General features: G+C 44.1%; 3 protein-coding genes across 4 annotated transcripts in view; 1 reads left to right on the top strand and 2 right to left on the bottom strand.

Annotated features, from left to right (window-relative positions):
• Positions 1 to 645, bottom strand: part of gnas (GNAS complex locus) — a 28,910-nt gene extending 28,265 nt beyond the window's left edge. Inside the window, exon 1 of the mRNA XM_076026228.1 lies at positions 83 to 645. The gene's annotated coding sequence lies outside the window, so the exon portion shown is untranslated. The remainder of the gene's footprint in view (positions 1 to 82) is intronic.
• LOC142888168 (piezo-type mechanosensitive ion channel component 2) lies at positions 627 to 26,482 on the top strand. The gene is made up of 57 exons (XM_076026236.1): positions 627 to 1,239; positions 3,762 to 3,877; positions 4,456 to 4,551; positions 5,421 to 5,522; positions 5,671 to 5,716; positions 6,259 to 6,418; positions 6,500 to 6,713; positions 6,820 to 7,033; positions 7,250 to 7,415; positions 7,535 to 7,627; positions 7,859 to 7,900; positions 8,016 to 8,133; positions 8,251 to 8,396; positions 8,632 to 8,898; positions 8,971 to 9,079; positions 9,185 to 9,306; positions 10,178 to 10,237; positions 11,347 to 11,495; positions 11,605 to 11,769; positions 11,941 to 11,982; positions 12,277 to 12,309; positions 12,415 to 12,527; positions 13,750 to 13,925; positions 14,043 to 14,219; positions 14,321 to 14,467; positions 14,678 to 14,878; positions 14,971 to 15,175; positions 15,369 to 15,470; positions 15,554 to 15,719; positions 16,353 to 16,596; positions 16,729 to 16,825; positions 17,113 to 17,272; positions 17,505 to 17,594; positions 17,737 to 17,825; positions 18,017 to 18,082; positions 18,198 to 18,310; positions 18,424 to 18,544; positions 18,891 to 18,965; positions 19,073 to 19,239; positions 19,410 to 19,609; positions 19,721 to 19,879; positions 20,788 to 21,147; positions 21,224 to 21,482; positions 21,575 to 21,763; positions 22,218 to 22,422; positions 22,529 to 22,661; positions 22,803 to 22,950; positions 23,153 to 23,367; positions 23,453 to 23,611; positions 23,731 to 23,878; positions 24,189 to 24,377; positions 24,510 to 24,602; positions 24,743 to 24,912; positions 24,990 to 25,106; positions 25,206 to 25,285; positions 25,410 to 25,623; positions 25,695 to 26,482. Exons 2-57 carry the CDS (start codon positions 3,814 to 3,816, stop codon positions 25,948 to 25,950), a joined length of 8,211 nt encoding a protein of 2,736 aa, XP_075882351.1. The 5' UTR covers positions 627 to 1,239; positions 3,762 to 3,813; the 3' UTR covers positions 25,951 to 26,482.
• On the bottom strand, positions 8,380 to 27,629 carry atp5f1e (ATP synthase F1 subunit epsilon). 2 transcript variants are annotated; one of them, XM_076026235.1, is made up of 3 exons: positions 27,480 to 27,629; positions 27,020 to 27,141; positions 8,380 to 8,396 (listed from the first exon to the last, which is right to left on the bottom strand). In XM_076026235.1, the coding sequence occupies exons 1-3, from the start codon at positions 27,587 to 27,589 to the stop codon at positions 8,389 to 8,391; spliced, it is 240 nt and encodes a 79-aa protein (XP_075882350.1). In that variant the 5' UTR covers positions 27,590 to 27,629; the 3' UTR covers positions 8,380 to 8,388. The 2 variants fall into 2 exon arrangements, with proteins under 2 accessions (XP_075882350.1, XP_075882349.1); XM_076026234.1 differs by lacking the exon at positions 8,380 to 8,396 and adding an exon at positions 26,583 to 26,768 and having other exon boundaries at positions 27,011 to 27,141.
• Between the last annotated feature and the right edge of the window lie 2 nt (positions 27,630 to 27,631).

Here is a 27,631-nt window from a genome sequence, read left to right on the forward strand (position 1 = left end):
GTGATATTCTCATCGCTTCCGTCGTCATCCGGCTCCTTAGCGCTCGCTGCATCAAATCGAGCCGAAACGACACCAAACTCACTGCGGTCGGCGTGTCTTCTCGGCGTCGGGTTCCGACCAGATCCAGTAACGCCCGCCGATTTGTCCTCCTTATTGGTGATGGCTGTTCCTTGTTGTGTTTTATCCTCCAAAAGGGGGCCTTCTCTGTCTCTCCCCTGCCCCTCGCTTTTGTTGCTCAAAATGTGTTATCAGCCCCTCACATCACCGGAGAACCTCCAAAAAACTGCGCACCAGCACGCTGTAAAAACACATATATTCCGTGCTGGGCTCCGTTTAATCCTCCCCGGCAGAGAGAAAAAAAAATGACAAAAAAGGAGGGGGGTGAAAATGACGAGAAAAGAAAACGTGACCAAGATGTGAAATCCCTCGAAATGTATCCACGTTTCTTGCAGGTGAAAAAGCAACCCCCGCTGTCAGGCTCAGTTTTTATAGCCTACATAAGGCCCGTATATATGTGTACACACACACACGCGCGCGCGCGCGCGCACGCACACAGAGGGAGACTAGCAAACAAACATATACACGCACACACACACACGTACATATATATATATATTCCTCTCGAAACCGAAATGGGCAAAAAATAGCCTACAGACTTGAGACGACATGTGCATTTACATTCACAAAAAGCCCCGACGCGGTGTTGTTGTAGCTGCACATTCCCATCGCGGAGGCCGCTCCCCTTCCTGGCCGCTGGTCGTGGAAGGTGAAAGACAAGAATAACCAATTCTTGGAGGTTATTATTTTCTCCCTTTCGCTCCCTCGCTTTCTCCGCTCGCCGAGAATAGAAGCCTACATTGAGCACATAGACAGCCCCGACGAGAGACGGGGTGGGGCCACACGGCGCTCATTGAACCCTGGGAAGGAAAAAGACCGAGTGAGCAGCAGAGGAGAGGCCGCCTCGGCTCGTCACGTGGCCGAGGCGCGGAGCGGCGTCAGCGGCGTCAGCGGCGCGGCTCTGCGGAGAAAACGGCGCCCTCCTCAAAGGGGAAGAGTCCCCCCCACCCCCAGTTCGAGCGAGGTTGGGAGGTGTGGCAGGCACACGGGCTATGAGAGCCGGCCAGGACACCCCTACCGACCAGCAGGTTCCAGGGGCGTGGGGGCCACCGCGAACTCTTGAGCCTCAGTGAAAAGTAAAAAGCTAAAGGAGGCTGACAGAAGAATCCCGCGAAATGACAGGTAGCATGAAAGCTAAGTTTGGTTGACCCGACAAGTTCATTACAAGACACAGTTTGGGCAAGAAAACAGCCTATTTTTCCACTTAGCTTACCCATACAAAAGCAATGGATGATGACACCAATCAAATTCACGAAAGAAAAAAAAAATTACCTTGTATTTAAATAAATTATGGTATTATACATAGACCATACAAAGTATTTGTTATCATGTGCTTATAATACCAATGGTGAAAGAAGTTTTCGCGTTTTTGCATGGATGTTTATGAAAGCTATTTAATTTAAAAATACATATTTATCAAATCTATACAATCAATGTGTCAACAGCCCTATTGCTGTTGGACATTTTGAACAGTAGATGGCAGCATTTTGCTAACAACAGTATGCAAAGAATCATGCGGAGTAAAAAGCACAATTTATAGGTAACGTCAATAAGATGCCTGTATGCTAAATAATGATTAATAGTGCTAATTTATTATAATGTTGCCTTTCTGTAGATTTTTTGATATTCAGGTACGCATATTCAGGCAATATCCCGTATGCCTGCCCTGTTAGTCCAGTAAAAATCATAAATCTGCATTTAAATTACCTTTTGAATTGTACTCTCATTTAACAATGGACACAACCACAGTTTTTGTATTGTTACCATGTTGTTGTATCACTTTGCGAGAAAGGGGTGGCAGGGAGAGTGATGGAAGTTGGAAAACAAGCGTTTTAAAATGTCAAAAGGAACTAATGTGAGAAGGTTCCCAGCAACAGATCAATACTGTTTCATGCATCAGGAACCCTTTATCCACTTTCGGTTGGACGCAACTTATTTCATTCTGAGACAATATATCCCTGTTATACACAAGCTAGACAAAAACAAAGACAAAAACCTTTTTACTCATTAGCTATTTTTAAAATATCATTGCACCTTAATCTCATCTTCCGTTCCTTTGTCTGTGAATTCTGGGTACATTTGGACCATTATATATTTTGGCAACCTTTAGATATCAAACCTTACAAATGCATACATGTTCTGACTAAACAGGAACCTTTTCTGCTTATCTACTCAGTGCTTCTTTTTTTACTGCACCGTCATGACATTTTAGCTGACTACTCAGCAGTCATTCTCATCATAATCAATTTATATGTAGTAGAGTGAGAAGTAATTGAATGTGTGTTTTGCTCTCATGGAGTCAGAGGATTTATATACCCACAGATGACCATCATCTGTGATAAGTTATAGACAAACATGTGCAATGGGTTTATTGGTTTAGTTTGGGTCAAGTTAACAAGGTTACTGTCGTCTTGATTATTTGTGCTGTTGCAGTGATTAAAAGGACTTTAATAAATCAAATATTAGGGAGGTTTGATTATAATATAATCAGATATTAATAGAGTTTTTCTTGTCAAGCAATCAAAGTTTAAACTTTAGTTTTAATAGTATTCATATTCTTTATTTGTAAATGCAATATTGCAAATGTTTGTACCTGTTATTACATGACTACAATACCGCATCCTGAAACACCAAATTTTGCATCACATGGTTAGTGTAAGTAAAAGTTGTTGTTTTTTGTTGTTGTTTTTTTAACCTTGTTACAAAAAAATAGTGCAAGACAATACTACCTTCCCTTTTAACAAGAAGTTAACCCCTGACCCACATTCACTCCGGTCATAGTCCTGACCTCCCTAACTGCTTTATTACGTTCTGACACGGAGCCATATTTTTACAGCATTTTTGGTCTGGCAATAAATCTTAAGAGTACAAGTTAATGTTTTTGCTAGTCTCAGTCCTGACATTGATTATTCCTCTGTAGTCACACCAGCTCTTAATGGCCTCACAGCCATGAATATTAGATACACTTCCCTCCACCCCACAGGGCAAATATGATGAGCCAGCCTGATGCGGCTGTGTGGAGACAAAGAGCGGCGTACAAGTGTAAGAAATTGAGAAATTAAACAGTTGTATCATCGGAATGTTGAAAAACTGCAAAGATGTGTGAAAAGACCTAAAGTGCAGAGCAAAGAACTGACCTTTGAGGACAAAACCTGCCTACAATAACGCATGCAAAAGTTTTATTCCTGTTTAAAGTGGCTCTTGCTCAGCTTTAATGTAAGATTGGAGTCCCGATGACCAGTCATGGAGCAAGAGTGACTATTCTCCTGAGTGAGATAGGTCCTAAATCGAGCATAGTATGATAGATGCTGGTATACAACCCATTATGCCTGAGAGCGAGAGCGAGAGGTGAGGGAGGAAAAGGAGGGTGTGACAGACGCGGAGGCAGAGAGCCGAGGCACTCATCGAGCTCGCTTTGAAATCAAGATTCTCAATTCCTCTGGATTTTCTCTTCGCTGCTTTTTGATGGTGTGGGACTAAAAACAATATGTATTCTGCCTTTTTCATGGCCAAATTGGAGGATTCTTTGATGAAGGCTGCACACATTGCCCCGTTAGAAATGTGAAGCCAGTTTGGAGTTTCCCTCCCAAACGGTGAAGATCTACTTTTTCTTTCTTTCCTTAAATCTCCTGCTTATTATCTAGAGCATAAGGTACTGAGGACGAGGAGCGTTGGTGTCTCCGACACAGAGGAGACATGGCGGGGGACCTTGTAGTTGGGATGCTGTATAACTTATTATTACCACTCGTCCTGCTGACTGGTAAGTAGTTGTTGCTTATTTTATCCATGTTTATGTGATGGTGTTTGAGTTATTTTCATGTTTTATTTTGTTATTTTGTTATTTTGTTGTTGTTGTTGTTGTTGTTTCCTGTTCATTCTTTTGGACAAATAGGAACAATGAAATGCCTTATACTGACGATTTCTAATGGACAAAGGGTTTTGCTGTGAGAAATTTCCCAAAGTTACTTGCTGAGCACAAAGGCACCATTTGGGTGCAAAAAACCGTTAAAACTATTTTAATGGTCTTATTGTGATGTATTATGTATTGAAAGTGCTATTTAAAGATATTCAAGGCTTGTTTGTAAAAAAAAAAAAAAGGGCCTAATTGTGTATATATACATATATATATATATATATATGTTGTTTTTCTAATATTTCATATATCTACGCCTTCACGCTCAGCGCCCACATTATCGTGATGATGGTCCAATTATGTGCAAACATGACGATTTGTGCCACGTTGCAGATATATAAGGAGAATAAATGTGTCATGTTTTCTGTGGGTGCTCCATGATTTTCATCAGCCACATTCTTCTTCTTCTTTGCTTTACATCTCAGCATCGTTGTTCCGCTACAATGGTCTGTCAGTGGTGTATTTCCTGTTTTTGCTCACCTTGCCGCTGCTGCCGAACCCCAGTCAGGTCACCATGAAAGGTGAGGAAGGATGGAGGGATTCTTGGGGAAATTACAGTAGGATTTTTACGAAAACACTTCTAGATTCTGCCTTCATTGATTTGTCACCTATTCATGCCTACTATAAATTGGCAACTCAAAAAAAAGGTGATGTACGTGTATACAAACGCTCTTGTTCTTTGGTAGCAAATTTTGGCGTGAAAAGGCCACTATATTAAGAAAGACCAAAAAGAGGGAGGGAGAGAGAGAGAGAGAGAGAAAGTGTGTGTGTGTGTGCTTTCTGGGTATTGATCAGCACCTTCTGGTGAATAAAAGTATGTTCCCCTCCCTCAGAGAACTGAGTACTTTGTAAAAGGGATGTGGTCGGAGAGTTGAAATCAATTATACATAGCCTGGTAATTACAGCAAGGAATTAAAAGTTGTGATGTCAGCATTTTGATTGTACATCCATTCAGCTGTCTTTAAAAGCTCCCGTAGCCCCAAAGCTATCTTTATCACTCTGTTATGACCGGCATCATGCTGTGTACAACCTCTTATTTTTATGACATTTATGCAATGCAATGCAAAAAAGAAAGACAAGGCCACCTAAAAAAAGTAAAAGGACTATAAATCATATTGAATGGACTCCTTCACACTGTAAATATGTTCTGAAAGAAGTTCTATAATAAAAAAATAAAAATAAAATAAATCCCACAACTGTGACTGTAGGTTGAAAATTTTATTTTTTATATTTCATCATTTTCGAGCCGACATAACAACCAGTACTTATTTAATTTCTTGTGAGTGAGTGAATGAATGAGGTTCGAAATACATTTCCTTGATTACATATTTGCTTATAATTCATTATGTTCACTTTGGTTTCCTTGTGTTGTGTGTTTCGTTTCCTCAAGATAAAACGGGCCAGTTCTTGCAGCTGATCATCTACACCAGTCTGACTCTTCTGACCCTGCAGTGCTTCATGCAGATCCCCTTTGCCTACGTACCTCCACACGGTAAAAACTGCCTGCCTGCAAAAATAACAGGGTGGAAAATACACATTTTGACTTGTAGAACATTTTGAAATTGGACTGGATGAACATTGAAATCTATCAAAGGTCACAAATTCATATAGGATATTGTTTGTATTGTTTGTTTTAACAGTGAGCGGCTTCTGGGAAGATGTCCTCTACCACTTAGGAATTGTGAGGTATGGGAACAATGATTATATACAAAGTGCATAGTGCAAAGTGCACTTTTATATCCCACATCAATTTTTCAGGCCAAAGACACTACTGAATATTTCCCTTTTTTTCTTAACTAACAATAGATGTGGGGAGTTTATGAGATTTTCAGTAATTCAGAAACCCTCGGTCAAAGTTCCCACACTGTCATGCGTTAACGTACGACGGCTGGATGGTTGTAACATTTAACGATGGCACACAGTTTGTGCATGTGAGTCGGGTTTTAAGTACAAATTAACAAACTGAAACTTCAGATTTTCTTGAAAGGAATAAAAATAAATATTGCATTACGTATATACTGCATGCTATATTAAGTAAACATTTTAGATTGCTCTGTAATTTTTTTACACACACATAACACATATATATTCATATTTATATAATTATTATTTTTTTCAGTTTTTTCTTGATAATTTGTTTGAGCAAGTTTTATATCTGACATGCTAGCAAAATTTCAATTTGAAATACCCTGAATAGTGCCAGATACATACATATATGGTCTTTTCAGGTTCAGCTCGGTTGACGCCGGGAACATTGTGCGTTATCTGGCCCCAGACTTGGGCCTCCTATGCTCCTCTATCTTCATCCTGAGGCTTTGCATCAAGCTCCTGCACCCCCCTCCTCAAGTCAATCTCCATGAAAATGGAATCCCGCCGTCCGCCCCAGAGGTACGTGTTCTAAAGTTGTCGGGCGGGAGGCTCATTCGGCTAGAGGATGCACAAATCACACAGGTCTGCTCGCCCCAACAGGAAGTGGAGACCTCCGATACGGAGTCAGAGGATGGAAGCGAGTCAGGGGACTCATCCTTTGACAGCTCAGAGGAGACCACGCTGCCCGTTCAGTCGGGCCCTCCACAGTTTGTCCAGAAGCTGATTGTGTTTGCGACCGGTCTGAAGGTGCTGCTGTCAGCCATCATGAACACTGCAGGGAAGGTGGTGGTGGCGCTGCTCCTGGGGCTGGCAGGTGCGGCGTGAGCCTCTATCACTGCATTCATACGTTCAGTCTGGTCTTTATCCACAATTCCTGTTGCTGTGTGTGTGTGTGTGTGTGTGTGTGTGCGTGTGTGCAGGGATCACGCTGCCGTCGCTCACGTCAAGCGTGTACTTCGGAGTGTTCCTGGGGCTGGTGTGGTGGTGGGTGTTCAGACGCGACATAAGTATGCTCATCTTCAGCTCGCTGTGTGTGATGATGGCCATCTTCAGCGGAGGACACCTGCTGGCGCTCTACCTCTACCAGTTGCCCCTGTCGCAGCAGATAGTTCCGCCAGATGACGTCTACCCAAGGTAGAGGAGCACACCACCTTCTGCTTTTGTCCACAACACAAGGGGAGCTAGAGATGACAAAAACCGAAAGACTAAAGTTTTACAGAATGCACAGGCAAATTTAACAGACTAACATAAAACATTGAATTTCGTGTTTTTTGTTTTTTTTTAACATCAGTATGCTTTACTCTTCCTGTATCCGTTCTGCACCATGTTTTTCTCCTCCGTGTGTCAAAGGTTGTTTGGTATGATAGGAGTGATCAGGACCAATAGCTCAGAACGCCACTCTCTGGGTCTGCACCATGATGTCTGCTGGCCCGACTTCATTAACCCTTTTGTCCTGCTGCTGCTTTACTACACGTTGCTGGCGCTGCTGCACAAATGGGTCCACATCACGGACGAGGTTTGTGGGCGCATCAGTGCTAACCTGTGAGCATGACGGCTTGGCTTGGCAAATGCTTGGCTACGTTACTAGCATTTGCTTTCTTTCTTTCTTTCTTTCTTTCTGTCTTCTTTTTAAAGGATACTGCTGAGGAAGGCAGAAGTCCAGTAGAGAGTCCAGATATTCCTCCAAGTTTCTCCAGGGTCCTCTATGTTTCAGGAGACAAGAATGAGGTAGCATCAATGGATGTAGTGTACATATATACATATATATATATATATATATATATAGCTTACTAGGTAGCACTCATATATACAGTATATATATATATATATGAGTGCTACCTAGTTCCATCTACACTCGTGTTAAAAGTAAAAAAAACAAAATCACGTTAAAAATCAAAATTCAATAGGTTTCAGATGTATGATAATAATTTATCACATCACATTCTTCTCTATTTTCAGCTTTTAAGCAGCACAGATGAAGAAACCTATCTGCCCGATGAGGTACGATTGCTGAACAATGCTTCAAAGATTTTTTTTTTCTCATTCACTGTTGATAAAACAATATGATCACTTGTATAAATTCACACATTTGATGTGATGTTTTCGCTTTTCTCAGCCAATGGTTTTAATGAGAGGAGGCTCCTGGAATGATCTGGGATCTCTGCTGGGAGGGGCGGGTTACACCAACTGTTATGTTCCGCCGCAGTATGAAGACAAGGACTCGCCGTCACATGGTAAAATAGCCAGCTTCAGTCCCTAGCTAGCTGCGTTGGCATTCGTGACGACTACGTTCCGTCATCTCGAACTTTCCCACCCCTCTGATTTTTCTCTATCGTCTGTGCTCGAGACAGGAAGCCGGACAGAGGAGGGGGTGTCTGAGGAGAACGCACTGACTCGCTCAGAGACCATGCCAACCCCGTCAGGCCCGAGCGGGCTAGTCATCTTCGGAAGGCTGGTGCAAAAACACAGCTACGTCAGTGGCCTCATCATCATGATGGTGAGAAACTCCACTGGCAAGTCAACTTTGTGGAAGTGATGTCTCAAAAAGGGAAAAAAGTGTTTTGATGAAGGTGATGGGATACTTAACTTGTTGAATGTTCTTGCATAGTAGATAAGACTGAGGTGTGACAGAATGACATTAATAAAAAAGTTGCGGTTAGTTCAGGAGAAGGTTGAGACAATAATCAAATGTGTCCAGGTACACAACAAAATTGAAAAATCTGCATGTGCAGGTGTGGAGCATCACCTACAACAACTGGCTGACCTTCGCTCTGCTGGTGTGGTCCTGCATCATCTGGATGATGCGTGACCGCCGGCGCTATGCCATGATGTCGGCCCCGTTCCTGGCCATCTACGGCACCGTCCTGGTGGTGCTGGGCTTCCTGAGCGGCCTGCGACTCAGCCGGGCCGAGCTGTATCCCGGCCTGCCTCCTGCTGTGATCGTTGACTTTGACCTGAACAGCTACCACCCTGCGCCGTGTGTCCACCTGGGGGCGAAGGTGAGAGCGACAACGCGCACAAGCAAAAAGCGAGACGCCTCTGTTTGAAATGGTCTGCCGTGTGTTCCGCAGGTCTTCTACACCTTCAGCTTCTGGCTGATGTTCCGTCAGCAGCTGGTGGAGAGAAAGGAAGAGCAGTTGCGGAGGGAGGAATCCCTCGATGAAGTCAAAGTTGTAACATGTAATGAACTTTCAGTGGCGAGTGTGTGTGTGTGTGTGTGTGTGCGTGTGTCTGGAGAGAAGCCATCAGTTCCACACTCTTGTTAACGTCTCAATGTCATTTTAGCCGAGGAGAGTGAACCGTCGGCTTTGATGGCCATGCTGATCTCCGGAGTGAAAGGGATGCTGGTGAAATACTGGATCCTCTTCTGCTGCTCCATGTTCTTTGTCATCAGCTTCTCTGGGAAGGTAGCTGTCAGTCTGTTGACCTGAAAGTTGGGAATCAAGTGACTGTCAAGTCAAGTCAAGTGCTTTATTAATGTCCCAAGAGGGCTATTTGAGTTACAGCAGGAAGTGGTTTGAAGTGTAAAACATACAACTAAAGAGACAAAACACAACACAATACATGGAAAACATAGCCTGAGCACACCCGTTTCATGCGATAGATAATACCAATTAAAGGATTAGTCAAAAGACACTAAAAACGTAGGAATAATATATTTTAAAAAATCCAATTAATAATAGATAGATAAAATAAGTGCTGACCAAGTACAGGAGAAGATAGACATTCCTTAGCATAAAGTGCCAGTACAAAGTGACAAATGCCACAGAAACAATACATTTTCATCATCATCATCATCATCATCATCATCATCATCATCATCATCTTCATCATCATCATCACCATCATCATCACCATTACCTTCCACTGCCAGCATTCACTGCCTGAATGGAGGCCCCTGTTCTTTGTGGTCAGAGGGACACACAGGCGAAGGTCACCACTCTTTGCTTCAGACATTGGATATTGGCCTCGACTCACAGAAAAAAGAAACATCCATGTTTAATTTCAGATTTCAGAAGGTGACAAACATGGAATTAATCTTGAAACCTTTTTTTTTTTTTTTGGAATTTAGCAGCTGCATGAGGCTTCCTGGCAGAACAGTATTAGAGCTTTGTGAAATGCATGCGTGAGATTACTGTCACATGTGCTGGATTTATATATCTATAGTCTTGGTTTTAATAAGAAATGACATTTATTTTCTTCGGCAGCATTTTGATAGTAATTAAATACTTTGTGAGTTTAATGTCTAATTTAATATCGCATGTGTCACTTGACTAGGTGGTGGTCTACAAAATCCTCTACATTGTCCTCTTCCTCTTCTGCGTTGTGCTCTACCAGGTGAGTGATTTCCACGCAGCACTTAGGCCCTGCTGTCTTCTGAAATAGAGTCAAAGGATCGGGGTTGCTGTCGTTTGTTTCTTCCGCCTGCTCTCACCAAGTTATGTTTGCATCTATTGCGCGCCGTGTCCACAGCGGATAGATGGAGATTTGATTTTGAGATTGCACAGGGTCAATATTTGGTGAGGAAATCAGCTGCAACTATGGAGAAGTCGAGGGGCAACACACGTAGGCGCCACATCTTCAGGTTCATCTTACACAGTAATGGGTTTATGACTGAAGATGATCATTAGTGAATCATGCTTATGGAAGCATCTCATCCATGCAGTTTTTACAGAGAAAAGTATTGATTTCAATGTGTAAAACACACAGACACGCACGCGCGCACACACACACACACACACACACACATAGTGAGTCATTTTTTTTGCTGCTCTTTCACCGTCTTTTCCTCTCCATCTTATGTTTCTGCTGACCTTTCAGAAATGCGGTATGCACTTACAGGAAGGCCTAATGGCTGCCACAGTGCCGTACGACCAGTCGACGGCATTTGTACTTTGAGACAACATTAGCAGCGTCTTCCTGTTAACACACGGGACTTTTGAACAGAAGATTGATACAACTGGGTCCTTTTGCATCATTTTCCCCGTGCACTTGGCAGGAACTTCTTTATGTTCTAAACTATACTATACTAGTATACTAGTAACTATACTATACTATACGAAACTATACTAGACTCATAGTTTCGCTTTAGAAAAAAAAAACTATATTCGCTGCAATTTTCTTCATTTGAGAAGTATTTTTTTCATGTCTCAAAACTTCAGCCTTGAAGGTGCAACATTACTTATTTCAAAATAACATCTAATAATATGCTTATTATTATATGTATAATAAGCATATATATATATATATATATATATACTCACACACACACATATATATATATACACATTACATATATATGTATATGCATATATACTCACCCATATAAATAAATATACATGTGTGTGTGTGTGTTTATTTGTATGTATGAGTTCATTCTAACAAGCATGAAAATGAACGACTTCAGATCTGAGGGAAAAGTTGTGCTGTATGTTCTGTCCCATCAGACGCGCTACGACGTGTGGCGCCGGCTCCTGAAGACCTTCTGGGCGGTGGTGGTGGGATACTCCATGGTGGTGCTGATCGCCATCTACATGTACCAGTTCCGAAGTGTGTCGGGACTGTTCAGGCAGATCATGGGCATGTCAGAGGAGGGGTGAGCCGATTCTTGGTCGGATATCTTCAGTTCAGTTGTACTTGCACCAGCAGCCTGCTCACCGCTTTTTGTTTACTTTGTGTTTCTCCGCACTCGTCTGAATGGCCAGCCTCCGTGACCTGGGTCTGGAGCGGTACGACACGGTGGAGCTGTTTGCGCGCATCCTACTTCCGGCCACGTTCCTCTTGGCTTGCATTCTCCAGCTGCACTACTTTAACTCGGATTTCCTGTCTGCCACTGACCTGGACAATGTACCTGTCAGGCAGATGTCCAGGTAGGAAAATCTGAAGGCTACAAAAAAAAACAACAATAAAAATGATCATGATCATGATCACGTCCATCCTGCCTTTCGTGAATAATTTAAGTGTTCAGTAAACACCCCGATTGCTATTCCGATATGCACTTCTCTTCTGGATTGCACATAATCTTGTTTTTCTCCTTGCAGAGAGGAAGAGCTCAGGAGTTCATTCAGTGTGATATCTGAGACGTAAGCGCTGCCTTTTATATTCAACCACAAATGATCTCTCGCAATTAACGACACTTTGTGCAACAATATGTCACAATTAACCGCATCTCACGCAGCCCATTGGTCTGTAAGCCCGTAGACACAATCAGCGGTTCGACCAGAAGGAGGCGGGATCGGTGTAAATCTGATGTCTGTAAACCAAAACCATAAGTGCTGTTTACCCTGCACGGAGCGTCATTGTTTTCACGTCCAACGTCACCGTTACTGTTATTTCCTGGAATGCTTATGTTTTTTTCTGTGTGATTTCCTTCCTAGCATTAAAGAGAACATTGAAAAGTTCCAGAAACGGTGAGGAGGCCGTCACCTCGGCCGCTGTTGTCAATTCTACACCGGCTGTGAACTTCCTTCCCTTCATGGTCTTAAAGTGTTCACTGATACACTGATGTACTACAGGCTTGCGAAGGAGCAAATTAGCAGTGGGAGAAGTCAGGAGACCCTGGACAGCGTTGGACTCCAAACCCCCTCAGAGACTGGGACCAGTGTGCACGAGGAGGAGACGGCAGAGGGTAACTACGCTTTTAACTTGTATTACTACAAAGTTTCTAGTCGACAAGTTTCTACTCTATGTGCCTTTACCATCTCTGTGGCAATAGATATGCTGCAAAATTCATCGCTCACGTCACAACAGAAAAAAGACAAACAACCACTTATATTTCGACTCTGACATTTTGGACATTCAGGAGATTTAGGAAAAATTCAACCAGTGTGCCAGCTTAGCTTTTGTTATTGAGCCAAAAATGGCAAAACATCCATGATACAGAACTTGTTTTGTTTTTTTCTTAAAACGGAAAAGAGGAACAATCATGATTTAACATAGAAACTAAGACATATATAAAAGCAGGAATTTGTGCAGCCTCAAAGCCCATCCCACCCTCCCCAAGCTCACCCAGTCTCTAAAGAAAGGCTTTGGTCTTGACCTGATCCCATTGCCTCCCTCTGAGTTCAGCTGACAGGCAGCTCCAAAGTGTTCGGGACCTTATGTCAAAAGCTTTGTCGCCAGTAGTGACCTGTGGGTAACTGGCAGGGCTGCATCAGCACATCCCCACGGTGGAAAGAGCATTAGCCCAGTCAGCGAATCAGAAATGTATTTGGAATTTGGAGTCAAGACCATTTAAGGCCCTAAACGTAAGCAATAAAATTTTAATTAAAATCAATTTGCAATCTGACAGGGAGTCAGCGCAGGTCAGCCAGCGCAGACTTCCACGTCAGAGAGAGCATGTTAGCAACACTGGAGACGGCAGATGAACCTCGTCTGACAGTGCAGTGCAGTAACTAAAGTAACTGAAATGTAAAAAAGTAAATGTTTATGTGTTTATCTAATTTTAGTTATGACAAAACAGGAGAAGCACGGATGACTTTTCTAGTCAAGCCCTCTCACTCTCACAATTCTTCAGCATCCTTTTTTGTTTCAAAGGGAAAGTTACACTCTTTCAAAACTTGTTTAACTTTTGCCACATTCAGAATGCAATGCCATAAGCTGGTTTATGAACATTTACAAACTCAAACTGTCATGTCCCTAAAAGTCTCTGCAAATCAATAGTTTCTATTTTTGTGCTATAATTTCCCCACCAGTGGCATTAATATCACAGAGCATTACAGATAATTGTCTGTACTAAACTATTGAGTGCTGACGCTACTGAGTCTGATGTCTTAACAGCCGAAACAGTGACACAGTCTTGATATGTCTTGATGTGTTTGCCTCATTATTGCCTCATTGTTTCCTCCCAGACTCTGCCGCTAGCAGTCCTGAAAACAAGTGGATCGTGATTGTGGACCGGGCGAGCCTGCTGCTCATTCACGCTTTGTCTGGACTCCACAAAGTCCAGGAGCAGAGCTGGAGACTGCTGGAGCTCCACAGCCTGAAGATTGTGTCTTCGGGCATCATCTGGGTGTCACTGCAAGAGGTGGAGCTTTTTCTTTGTCCTCAGTGTGATCTTTTCTCAGCTCCTCCTCTTGTCTGCTCAAGTGTCGGCCTTCCTTCAGGCGCAGAAACTGAAGCATGAGATGCGCTCCATCCACAGGTTTCACTGATGAACTCGCTCTTCCTGGTGCTGTGGGTGTTTGCGCTCCCGTTCCCGCGGATACGGCCCATGGCATCCAGCATCTCTGCCGTGTGGGCCTGCGTCATGGTGGTGTGCAAGATGTTCTACCAGCTCAAAGTCATCAAACCCCTGGATTACTCCTCCAACTGCACGGCGGTGGGTGTCTTATGGGTGTTGAATGCAAAGTCCGCTGCCTTGGAGCAAAAAAACAAAACTTGTTTTTGGACACTGAAGTGCTTTTAATATTTGAATGTCAGGGCCTGGAGTCATCCAACAGTTCAGAGATGAGGGAGAACATGATGGAGCTGCTGAAGAGGTCCATTCTCTATGTGGAGCCCGTGGACCCTGTCTACTGGTGCGGAGCACTGCGTAAATGCGAAGGCAGAATCCTCCCCTGCCTACAGGTGCGCACCAGCTACAAGCTCTTCTGTTGAACAGGGTCGGCCTCACTCAACCGGATCCAGGTGTTAAAATCGTGGAATGTTGTAACTCTTAATAAACCCACACTTTAGTCTGCGGGGAAATGGAAAGTGAAATACAAGTTATACTCACACTTGTGAGCTGCGGAAGCCAGAGGAGGAGTACCACTCATGCTAATCCGCTGCGTGTTTCAGAACCACCTGATGGTGCTGGGGCTGCTGGTGTTCGAGGCCACAGTTTGTCGGCACCAGCTCTACTTTCGCCTCCACAACAACCTGAAGGCTCCGCCCTTCAGCATCATCTTCCAGGGCATCACCAGGCAGCACTTGGATCACGGCATCCTGCCCTGCATCAAGTACTTCATCAACTTCTTCTTCTACAAATTTGGCCTTGAGGTACTTGAGGTGATGGATTGAGGTACGGAGCACACAGCGGCCCTTTTAGTTGTTTTCTGACTTTTTTCCAATGTGCTTGTTCATCTCTTTAGATCAGTCTAATCGTGGCGGTGAACGTGATTGGTCAGAGGATGGACTTCTACGCCCTGCTCCATTCCTGCGCCTTCATCGCCGTCCTGTCGCGGCGACGCAGGAAGGCTATCGGGGAGGTGTGGCATAAATACTGCTGTTTCACTTCGGGGCTCATGGTGCTGCAGTACGTCCTCTGCATAGGAATCCCACCTGCTTTCTGCGCTGGTATGGCCTTTAAAATGACAGATATGTATAGATAGATATTAATTGAGAAAGACTCAATTAATTAGGATTCAGGTCCAAAAGTTTTTTGTAACATGCAAAATTGAATGGATGATTAATCGAGAAATCAATTATATAAAAAAATATTAGATTTAAAACAACATTGTGCATGTCCGTTCCTCTATATTATGAACAGATTATCCTTGGAGAACTGCAGCTCAACCTTTGACCTCCAACGTGATTAAGTGGTTTTTCCTGCCGGACTTTGCCATGAGACCCAATCCGTCCTTCATCTTCTGTGAGTTTGTCCTCGCCGTCCTTCCTTTCAAAGCATAATTTCCCCTCCTGATGTTTTCCGTCTCCTTTCCGACCCCTCTGCAGACGACCACCTGCTGCTGCTTTGCTCATCCCTCCAGTGGCAGGTCTTTGAGGAGGAGAACCGAGCGGCAGTGCGACTGCTGGCCGGAGACAACGTGGAGATCAGCAGAAGCCTGGACCCCTGTTCCTTCAACCAGTTCATACCTGTCGATAACTTCCTCCACTGCAGGTCAGACATGTCAGCTTGGAAATATCAGAGGGAAATGTTGTCAGTGGGGGAAACAGTGTGATAAAATCTGGAAAGATTGGTTGTGAGGTCACAAAGAGCCCCAACACATTACTCATGCATGGCTAGATTAGTGACTAGACCCCCAGCTAGATGTTTATTCTGACACCACCTGTCACCACACATGGAAAATTTTGCAGGAGACTTTAAACCAGGGGTGGGCAAACCTTTTGACTGGTGGGCCACGATGGGTTGTAAAATGTGACTGGAGCAGGAGCAGATGGATGGGGTGTTTTGGTGACCCATCTCATAGGAGAAAATAATATATCATGGGATATGTAGAAAACGCATTTTAATCAAAGAAAAGTAATAACACAATGTGTCTTTGAAGCCCGATGGTATTTAACTGTTTAAAACGCTGTAAAAAAAAAAATACAGCTATTTTATGACTTACTGACTGTTAATATAATTTCTTCAAGTTTAGCGGGTCGGATTAAAAAGCTTAACGGGCTGCATATGGCCCCCGAGCTGCAGTTTGTCCGTGCCTGCTTTAAACAGATGACTTTTTTTCAGAAATATTCTGTGCAAAAACACACTTAATGTGTCCTTTTTGGCCCTCATCTCCCCTATCCTCAGGTGCTACCTTGACATGGTGAAGGTGTTTGTGTTCAGCTACTTCTTCTGGCTGGTGCTGTGCCTCATCTTCATCACTGGGACGACACGAATCAGCATCTTCTGTCTGGGCTACCTGGTGGCCTGTTTCTACTTCATGCTGTTTGGTGGCACCGTGCTGATGCAGCCGGTGAAATACATCCTGCGGCTGTGGGACTGGCTCATCGCATACACCTCCTTTGTGATCGCCATGAAGAACCTGCTGTCGGTGAGCCGCCATCCTTCCAAAGAAGGAAGACATCCTAGCCGAGGATGATCATTATATTTTTTCTACTATTGTAGAAGGGTATTTTCTGATAACCCCAATTGTGCATGTTTTTGTACCCTTGTTCCCATTCAGCTCGGTTCCTGTGCCTACCTGCACAGCTTGGTGAAGAACAGCTGCTGGCTGATTCAGGCCTTCAGCATGTTCTGCACTATCAAAGGATATGACGTCCGTAAGTCTTGTAGAATAAATCAAATAAAAAATATAATTGTTGTTTTTCTTTAGATAATGTGCAATTATTGCGCATGTCCAGCACTGTAGAATGTTTGTATGTGAATAATAATAATCAATCATGCATCTAATTAGGCCTGTTGTTGTTTTGGTCTGCCATTATGACCGAGATTCAACAGTGTGTTGTTGTCATATCTCATATGTCACAAATAATTAAGTGTAAGACATCAAATGGGAACAGAAATAATGACGTGAAGAGTTTAATCTACGCAATGATTTGTGTTCCAGCTGATCCTGACGATGAGTGCGAGCTGCCAGAGGGTGAGGCCGGCATCGTCTGGGACGCCATCTGTTTCACCGTCCTCCTGGCACAGCGGCGGGTCTTCTTAAGCTACTATTTCCTCTACGTGGTGTCTGACCTGAAGTCGTCTAAGATACTAGCCTCCAGGTCGGTGCCCCAGTAGAAGCGGCCCATTGCTGCACGTGAAAGGACGGCATCTCAGCTTTCCTATCACTTTGATTTATAATCATTTCTTTCTTTCAAATCAAAATGATTTCTCTGTAGTTGTGTTATTTTTGCTTCAAAATAACGAACCAAATTGAATCGGAAAGTTAAAGAAATGGAACCAACAACCTAGTTCGAATGGTAACTTTGCTTCCTTCACCACTACGCCTCCTAGGGGTGCAGAGCTATTCGAAGCCAAAGTAAAGAAGCTAGTCGCAGTCCGGCTGGAGTTGGAGAAAAAGTCTGTGGAGACCTTAAAGAAACAGTAAGACAGAGAGCTTCGCCACCGTCAGATTAAAACCTGACTGGATTCTTAGTTTTACTCTCACATTACTCATATGATAAAGAGGCTGGATGATATTTGTTTGCTAACCTGCCTTTTGTCTTTTCACCATTAACCTCTGAAGGATGGAGAAGATCAAATCGAAACAGAAGAACAAACCTGGAGCTGAGGACAAACCAGCTTCTCCTGCTGATCAGAAGCAGGTGACACTGGGTAACACAAGCACTGCTATTTTCTGCTCTCAATAAAGCAGCAATGCATTTAATGCATGAACCATATCATATATATAACAATTCCCCTCCTCGTATTGCCTCTGCAGCCTTTTCGTCTGCATTGTGTATTTTAAATCTGCTCTCAAATGAAAGAAAGTTGCAGTTGGCAGACAGTTTGTTCTGTGTCTCCAGACGATGATGAAAAGGCAAAGAGAGATGCAGGAAAATGGTGGAAGCCTTGGGTGTCTCAGCCGGGAGGTGAGCAGCAGCTTTGCGCAGCTCACCGTCGACGCAGCGAGAGACACGTGGACCAGACGCAGAGAGGCCGGTGATCTGTCGGAGTTCTGACACCGCTGTGTCGTTTTAATTGCAGTGGAGAACAACTGCGGCTACCATCTGTTTGAGAGTGACAGCGAGGAGGAAGATGAGGAGGTCACAGAGAAGAAAGAAGTGGAGGAACCCCCGAAGAAGAAGACTGCTTTTCAGGTAGGTGGGCAGCAGCAAAACAAAATACAGACGGGTTTAAGTTTCTCATCGAGTCGAGATTTCACTGTAAAGCTGGACGTAAATGGCACGAATCTTGCACACGTGTTTGTCAGCTGGCGTACAATGCCTGGGTCACCAGCTCCAAGACAGCTCTGAAGGACCTGAAGAAGGAGAAGAAGACAATCAAGAAAGAGGAGAAGAAAAGAACAAAGAGGGAGATGCAGAAACAGCAGGGTGAGGCTGCAGGTTTAAATCATTGTTGTATTATGATCGTGTTATTATCAGCTCCACTCCTGTCACATCAATATGCATTAGAGCTTTATAGAATTAAAATTTAGTGACTGAATTTCATTTGTGCTCTCCCTATTGTGAAGTATTGTTTCGATTGCCAGAAACAGATTATCATAAAAATTTGGGGAATCCCAAAAAGATTCAGAAATACAATTAATAACCAGTGAAATCCGACATGTCATTGTTGCATTTTACAACACACAGTCCTTGTAGCGTCTTTTTGAAACAACGTGTGTAGAATCATGCATCCAAACATTTGACACATTATAGTGAGCTCTTTTTTCCCCAGGCATTGTTAGAGGGGATTCCAGTGAAGAGGAACTAGATGAAATCACGGTGGACGAGGAGGGAGAAGATGATAAAGGTGAACAAGTCATGCTTTAGCCGACACAGCATTTCAACGTCTGAGGAGCTCTGTGTGTTTTTGCTAATATGGAAAAAGAATCATTCACCATTGCACTCCTGGTACAGAAAACATTCTGCAGCGCGTCATCAGCACTCTGAAGCTCCTCTGGGCCTTTGTCCTGTCGCTGCTGGACGACCTGACCGACGGCCTCAACTCGTTTTGCAAGGACAACCTGGACATCTCCAAGGTGCTGCGCTTCGAGCGAGCGTTACTCAACCAGCAGCAGAAGAAGGTGAGAGAACCATCCTTCATTCTGCATAACGAACATCTCCACCTGGGCCCTACTCTGTCCTATAATGTCCAAAAGCTTCTTGTCTGTACATCGAACTTTGATGTGATCTGCTCTTTTTTTTTTTTGACCCTGTACATGAAAACATACACTGCCTGCCCTCTTTTTGTCAGGGCAAAGAGGTGAGCCAGGACAGCGTGAAGCAGTTCTATGAGAACTGGATGTCCCGTCAGAACACGCTCTCCTCTCAAGAGGACCTCGCTGAATCTCTGCCCCCGCCTCTGACCCCGCCTGCTGAACCCTCCTCGCGTCACGCCTACGCCCGGCTCAGAAGCCACGCCTCCAAAGTGTCGTGGGGCAGCAGCGTCTCCAGGTGGGCTTTTTTTCTGTCTGGATTTGTTTTCATTCACGTCTGATCTCCAATAGATCTCCAAATGTTAATGGGACGGATGGTCAATCTGTTCCCTGTGCTCTCAACCTCCAGCTGCATGACGGATGAGACCATGCTGTGCTCCCGACAGCCCACACAGGAGGAGCTGGACGAGCCTCCGGCTCCTCTGCCTGAAGCTGACCAGCTCAGACGGCGGCTTGTGAGAACGGCCAAAATTGACCTGCCCTGTGAGGTGGAAGAATGTCCACCCAGGTGGGCGAGAGATCTGTACTCTTCCTGCCTCAAAGTTACAGTGTGCATGTTATGCACATAAGCACATCGCTAAACCAAGCGGAGAGGCCTTAATCATAAATGCTCTAGAATGGGGTTTGTCAAACTCAAACCTACAGTGGGGTCAAAATATAAAACTTGGACAAAGTCTCGGGCCAACATTGATATTTATTGAAAAAAGCCTTCCTGCAGATATAACAATGAACTTTTTTATGTAGACCCAAACAAGTTTTGTCTCAAGCTGAATATGGAACAAGCAAAGCTTAATATTATAACAGAAATGCACACATGCACAATCAAATTTACATAAACAATAAACCAATTAAGTCATCATAAAATCCTTCAATGAATATTCTACGCTGATTGACGCACCACAATACCAGTAGAGCATCTTGGGATTTGTAGTATTAGCAGTACATGTGCTTTATACAATCGGCGGGCCAGCTCTAGTAGTGTTTTTGTATACCCTCACCGGCCAAATTTGACCTGCAGGCCAGAGTTTGACACTTTGCTCTAGAAATCTCAGAGTGTACAGTATTTAGCCCTCTGTTTTCAGCCTCCAGTAAAAGCACTTGGTTTTAGTTTCCTGCTAAGACTGATGCTTTGCACGAATGGGATGGAAACAAGGCAGTGTTGAAGCAGCCTCAGAGGGAGGAAGCAGCGCCTGGCTGACATGGGAAAGAAATCTGTGCCCTTTGTGACATCACATACATCTAACTTCCTGAACAGCGTGTTACAGCAAACATTTTCCCTAAAGAGCAGCAAACAAAAGAAGTAATTTCTATGGAGTTGACAGGCGACTTGTGTATTTTGTGAGAAAACATTTTCATCTCTGGTCAGCTCAGGTCTTTTAATCTTATCTGTTCTTTTTTTGTATAATTGCTTTACAGCCCTGAGGGTGGAAGCCCTCAACAGGAAGAGCGTAAGAAGGAAGAAGATGAGCAAGAAGACCGAGAGGGCGAAAATCTCAGTGAGCAGAAAGAAGAAAGGAAATTTGATGATGAAGATGATGGTGACGGTGATGATGATGATGATGAACGCCGAGAGGAGGATTATGAGCTAGAAGAAGTTGAGCTGGATGACACAACAAAGCAGAGGGATGACTCTGGCGAGCACTTGGATTATCCGCATTGCATCTCTCTGGACTTGAGAGCGAACGACGACGAGAAAAGCCACGACCTCACGCCGTCTCCCAGACCTCTGAGTCAGGAAAGCAGGAACCTCACTGCCAGCGAGCTGCTGCTCAACAAGTCAGTACTGCGACCTGACCTGATCCCGTTCTGAGATTTTCAATGTTTTCACCACTTCCTCTGCTCTCGTCCGCAGCATGTTTGAAAATGACGAGATCTCCGAGTCTGACAAGTTTTTCAAGACGCTGCCGAGGCCCCTGAAGCTGCTGTTCTCCCTCTACCACACCATGGTGTCAAAGTCGGAGATGCTGTGCTACTTTGTCATCATCCTCAACCACCTTGTGTCCGCCTCCTTTCTCTCCCTCATCCTGCCCATACTCATCTTCCTCTGGGCCATGCTGTCCGTGCCCAGGCCCAGCAAACGCTTCTGGATGACCGCCATCATTTACACTGAGGTACACTTTTAATGGCCCAACTTTGATCTTGGTGGTCAAGACGCTTGGAATGTATCAATCTGCTGAATCATAACCCACCACCCGTTTCCCAGTTGACAGTTGTGGTGAAGTACTTCTTCCAGTTTGGTTTCTTCCCCTGGACCACCTCGGCCTACCGAGGCATCAACGCTGACCGGCCCTTCGCGCTGCCCAACATCATCGGGGTGGAGAAGAAGGACGGCTACGTCCTCTTCGACCTCATCCAGCTGCTTGCTCTGTTCTTTCACCGATCTATTCTCAAGGTGAGAAAAGATCTTCTGCTCAAACTGGCCTGCTGCTGCGTGGTCTATTAAAGGTCCCATATTTACTGTTTTTTTCATCTTTGACTGGAACAGCCTTGCTAGAATAATTCTCAAAAAAAAAAAACTCTACAGAGATCCATAAAACAGCATATTTAGCTTCCTGCAGAAACTGATGCCCAGTTATACTTTGCACATATCTGGATGGTAACAAAAGTCATCTCTTCTGTAGTTATCACTAACCTGGGTTAAATAGCACTGTCCTTTGTGACATCACAAACATCCTATAAATTAATAGTGTGTTTTAGCACAAAGTGTAGCAAACCAAAGCAGTAAATTATGGACTTTTCTCATTTTTCAGAGACAGGATTGAGACATTAAGAATTGTGGGAAATGTCCGGTACAATAAAATAGCAAAGTGTGGGACCTTCAAGATTCTCTTTGTGTCTCCACACAGTGTCACGGACTGTGGGACAACAAAGAGGTGGAAATGCCTGATTTTTTTAAGAAGATGAAGAGGAAAGTGGAGAAGAAGAAGATGACAGGGGATAAGATGAGCAGCAGGGAGAGACCTCTGCGCCGGCTGAAGTTTCTCCCCCTGCAGGCCTCCACCACTTCCATCTTCTGCCGCCGAAAGACGGGCGCGTCCACAGAACCGGACGGTAACCATCCACAAAACCCAAGATCAAACAACTGCTTTCCTGATATTTATTTTCTTGTATCGATGTTGAGTTGCCTTTGTTCGTTTTTGTTTTTTTTTTACTGTAGAAGTGAAACCCAAAAAGCGTCCAAGCAAGAAGAGTCGACGCAATCACAACAAGACTCCACTGACCAGGAAGCAAAGGATCCGGCAAGAGATCAGAGAGAGAATGCTGCAGGTCAAAGCTGCCGTCATAGAAGTGTGAGATGTTTTTTTTAAGCTATAACATTTTCCTGCACATCCATCAGACTTTATCCTCAATTTGCGACACATCGTGTCAATGTTCTTTTTTTGGGCACTAATATAAAGTTCAGGTGGCAACTGACACTTTTTCCCCCACAGCGCTCTTCACATTTATTTACCCATAAGACAGTTCTTCTATGACATCATCCACCCAGAATACAGTCCTGTGTGTGACGTCTATGCGCTCATGTTCCTCATCGACGTCGTCAACTTCATTGTCACTATTTATGGATATTGGGCTTTTGGGGTGAGTGACGGCTTGGTGTGTGTGTGTGTGTGTGTGTGTGTGTGTGTGTGTGTGTGTGTGTGTGTGTGTGTGTGTGTGTGTTGTGTGTGTGTGTGTGTGTGTGTGTGTGTGTGTGTGTGTGTGAGTGTGAGTGAATAAACATCCAAAATGCCTTTGTGATGGTGCTTGATCTAACATGTAGGAGTTCTCTGTCTGTCCTTAGAAATACTCTGCAGCAGCGGACATCACAGAGTCGCTGTCCGAAGACCAGGTTCCAGAAGCCTTCTTGGTGATGCTGCTCATGCAGTTCGGCACCATGATCGTGGACCGAGCTCTCTACTTGAAAAAGTCCCTTTTGGGAAAATGTGTTTTCCAGGTGGTTCTGGTATTTGGCATCCACTTCTGGATGTTCTTCATTCTCCCTGGAGTCACAGAGAGGTCACTGACATCCACTGCATCCCTACATTCAGTACAGGTTTACAGGTGGCATAAATTCTTTTTTCCCTGTCTTTCTGCTTCACAGGAGGTTTAACAGGAACCCAGTGGCTCAGCTCTGGTACTTTGTGAAGTGTATCTACTTTGGCCTGTCAGCGTTCCAGATCAAGTGTGGCTACCCAAACCGCATCCTGGGCAACTTCCTCACCAAGAACTACAACTACCTGAACCTCTTCCTCTTCCAGGGGTTAGAAAAATGCCTCCTCTTCAACAGACTGATTAGATCACCATCTAGGTGGTTCTAAGCTGTGACTCCTTTTAGTGTACATTGCTGCAATTAATAAAAAAAACAATCATCTTCTCCAGTTTCCGTATGGTTCCCTTCCTGACTGAGCTGAGGGCGGTGATGGACTGGGTTTGGACCGACACCACTCTGTCGCTTTCCAACTGGATCTGTGTGGAGGACATCTATGCTAACATTTTTATTCTCAAGTGCTGGAGGGAGTCTGAGAAAGTAACTGACAGACAGTGACACCAGATTACTTAAATACAATACAGTGATGATTTAATTCTGTTTTTCTTTCCTGCTATTCACATTAACTTTCTTTTTGTCCAGCCTGATCAGAAACAGAAACTAAACTGATGCAACACACTTATATAAGAAAATTTTTAATGCTTGGGGCTGCAGTTATGTAGACTTTGCTACACTATATAATTTATATCTACGTTTTTGAGGTGTCACTTATGAAATTCTAACAATTTTACCTTGTGGATATCAGTGATGAATACAGAGAACTACACTGATTTGGATGTAACTCCTCCAGAAATACCCGCACCCTCCTGGCCAGAAGAAGAAGAAGGTGGTGAAGTATGGATTGGGAGGCTTTGTCATTTTTGCCCTCATCAGCATCATCTGGTTCCCACTACTCTTTATGTCACTGGTCCAGTCAGCAGCTGGAGTGACCAATCAGCCAATTGACGTGTCCATCCAGCTCAGCATCGCAGGATATGAGGTCTGGATAAAATCAGCAAAAATTCATTTTTTTCTGCTGTACTTGGAAAAAGTCAGCTCACATCTCCTTCCTTTGAAATGAACGGTGCTCCTGATTTTTTGCTCTCCTCATTATGTATGTGTGTTTCCACAGCCTTTGTTCAGCATGAGTGCCCAGGAGCAAAACTTGGTGCCTTACACTGAGCAGAACTTCAACCGGCTCACCAAAGTCTATGCAACCTATCCAGTAAGTCACATGGTGGTCCTGTTCAAAGCATGTGAAGGGTAAAATACAACATCATTTTTAGCAGCTGCTCTGCTGAAATCCAGGACGGAAAAATGAATGTAATATACTTTATTTCCCCCCCCGCTGTGTCTTTGCGACAGTCCGCCATGCAGTTCATAATGAACTACTTGGCCGACGACATCATCGTTGCCAAGGTAAAGAGCGACGCCAGCCTCCTGTGGACCATCAGCCCAGCCAGCCGAGAGGCCATGATACTGGAGCTCAGCAACTCCACACACATATACATGACGCTGCGCTGGAAGCTGCTCAGGTTAGTGAGTGCGGCTCACTGTTTGTGTGTGTCGGAGAGGCCGTTTATGCCTTTTATAACACTATTCCTGTCTTCAGGAATGCGTCCATATCCATGAACGCAGAGACGGCTGGAGAAAACACGGTAAAGTTTGAGGACAAGGTTCTGAGGGAAAACATAGTCCGCATGCTGAAGGGCAACAGCAGCGAGCCTGTGTGAGTGGCCTCTGTGGAATCCTTGCTAAGCATATTTTCTCTCCAGTCTGACCCACTTAAATGGCAACATTGTTTTAACAAAGTGCTTCCATCTTGCAGGATCATTGAATCCCTCCTGCCAAAGTTCATCAGGGGTCCCAAAGGACCAGAGTCCAAAATGGCAACCAGAATGAACATAGGTCAGTTCCAGTGATTGTGCCTTGTGTTTGCTGGCATCTACTGAATATTTTTGGGAACTATATCCATTTTTTTTATTATCAGTCTTGAGATCAGCCAAGAAACTCAGGCCTTGCTTCCCTGCAGATCACTCGGATCGTCCGGACCTCATTTTCTTCAGGCCTATGTCCATCAAACTTCAGCAGGTCACAAGCGGTGTGCAAGAGGGTCAGGCTAACCAGTGGTGGGTGGTAGAGGAGTGTCCCTTTGGTTCAGCCGACCACAACTGTCACAGCATTGAAATAGTGATATTCAGCGATAAAGTCAGCCCCTCCAGTCTGGGCTTTCTGGCTGGACATGGGTAGGTATCAGATCATCCGACTGCATTTCCTGTGACCCCGGTGTTACAATAATCTTGTCTCTTTTCTTCAGTATCGTAGGCCTGTACATGTCGGTGGTGCTGGTCATTGGAAAATTCGTCAGAGAATTCTTTAACGGGATCTCCAGGTCCATCATGTTCGAGGAGCTGCCGTGCGTCGACCGGGTGCTGAAGCTTTGCACGGACATTTTTGTGGTGCGGGAGACGGGAGAGATGGAGCTAGAGGAGACGCTCTTTGAGAAACTCATCTTCCTCTACCGTTCGCCTGAGACCATGATCAAGATGACCAGAGAGAAGAAAGACGGCTAAAAGTTTGGTGGAACGCTGTTTGTGGGGAACATGAGGGCTGGACTGCCTGACAGTGATCCAACTGCATACTTTGTAGGATCATAATAAGTTTAGGATTCAAACAAAAATCTTTATTTTGTTCTTTCAACTTCAGTTTGAGTTGAAGTTTGGCCGGGTTTCCACAGTTACTAGTCTTACTACCTTTTATATTAAAACTGGCAGACGAGTTTTCAGTACTTTCTTTTCACGTCTCGGTTCTTAAAAATATGCACATGCAAACAAACAATATGGTTTGTTTGCAGTCAATACATGACAGCAATATATTTTAAGGAACAGAAAACCAGAATGCAGGCATTACTGCATATAATAGACAATTAACTGCTGGTTGTCTTTCTGATTTCATTTTTGTAGAATGCATGCAGTTCTTATGGTTTTAGATTTGGGTTCTTCCCCACTTGCTGATTACCAATATACTCATGGAGTAACAACACACATACCTCTGTAAATACTATGTTTCTGTACATGACCACATGGATCACTGCACTGATTTATTTATACCAAAAATAAACATTGTTATTAACCTTAAGTTGCACAGTATTCTTCGGGATGGTGTGGTGTGCAACAGAGACAAGAAAAGGCAGAATGTCACTACCTTTTAGCATCCATCTTTAATACAGCGTTAATTACAAATCAAAGAGGAACAACAACAGTAATTTCATTCAGGTCCCCAGTGTCCCAACAAGTCTTCTGGGTGTCATCCATCTTTTCCTCCATGGTATACCGACAGGACAGGACGCCACAACTTCAGGAGAAACTATCTACATCAAGATCTCATCATCCTGAAGGAAAGAAAAGAGCAATTGAAAATCAAGTTCATTCAAAGAAATTTGAATTACTTCCACTAAACTCAGATTCCGGATTTTAAAAACATTCTTATGTGATTTGTGCGTGTTAATCTTCTTTTAGAGACACTGTCATCACACAATGTCACATGTACTGGGGATTCTAGGACTCGTGAATAACTGAAGCACATAGCGTAGGAGTGTTATGGCTTTAAAGTGTGGCATATTTGCAGACTTACATGCCGAAGCAGCTGGTTTGGGTTTGAAGACTCTGACGTTCGCCTCCGCGGCCTTCAGTGCTTCGCTCTTGAACTGCGGCTTCATCGCTGCCCGCACTGCGCTAGCGCAGATAGCGGAGAAGCGGATGTAGCTGAGGGAAGGACGCGTTTGTTAGCAAGTGTGAGAGCAGCACCGACAACGACCCCGCTGGTGAATGAAAGACAATGTATTTTTCGAAAGTTAATGCTGTCCTGTGCGTAGCCAAAACGGCAATCACCTCCTGTTGTACGCAGTGACAGCATGCTAGGAGCTCTACTCGGTAGCTTTAGCTTAGCTGTGTTGCTGTCTGGAGAATTGAAATCGTAAAAACAATGTGATGCGGGGGCATGCATTGACGAAGCGCGTCTCCAGAATTTCCAGAAATGACAAAGAGGAAAACGGAGGTAACAAAATGAGGAAATAACATATACATGGGGTGAATTTATTTACCTGAGGCCAGCCTGTCTCCAGTACGCAACCATCTTGCTTATGGTTTCAAGGGCAGGACGGGTACGTGCGTGATGACGTTGACGTACTTTGATATTGTCACATGGGCGCATGCGCTGTTCTCCCCGTCCTCTCGTTACTGCCACCACCCCCTG

Source organism: Nelusetta ayraudi, unplaced genomic scaffold, assembly GCF_046127955.1.
Source record: "Nelusetta ayraudi isolate G7.1 ecotype Tasmania unplaced genomic scaffold, CSIRO-AGI_Nayr_v1 ptg000019l, whole genome shotgun sequence".
In the NCBI taxonomy this organism is placed as follows: Eukaryota; Metazoa; Chordata; class Actinopteri; order Tetraodontiformes; family Monacanthidae; genus Nelusetta; species Nelusetta ayraudi.

Bases quoted from the DNA above. Each gene is read 5' to 3' on its own strand.
- atp5f1e (XM_076026234.1), bottom strand. From the start codon at position 27,589: ATGCGCCCATGTGACAATATCAAAGTACGTCAACGTCATCACGCACGT. The intron at 27,142-27,479 runs GTAAATAAATTC...TCCTTCCCTCAG, and splicing joins TGGAGACAGGCTGGCCTCAG to CTACATCCGCTTCTCCGCTA.
- LOC142888168 (XM_076026236.1), top strand. From the start codon at position 3,814: ATGGCGGGGGACCTTGTAGTTGGGATGCTGTATAACTTATTATTACCA. The intron at 13,926-14,042 runs GTGGAGCTTTTT...CTCCATCCACAG, and splicing joins TCTGGGTGTCACTGCAAGAG to GTTTCACTGATGAACTCGCT. The intron at 15,720-16,352 runs GTCAGACATGTC...CCCTATCCTCAG, and splicing joins GATAACTTCCTCCACTGCAG to GTGCTACCTTGACATGGTGA.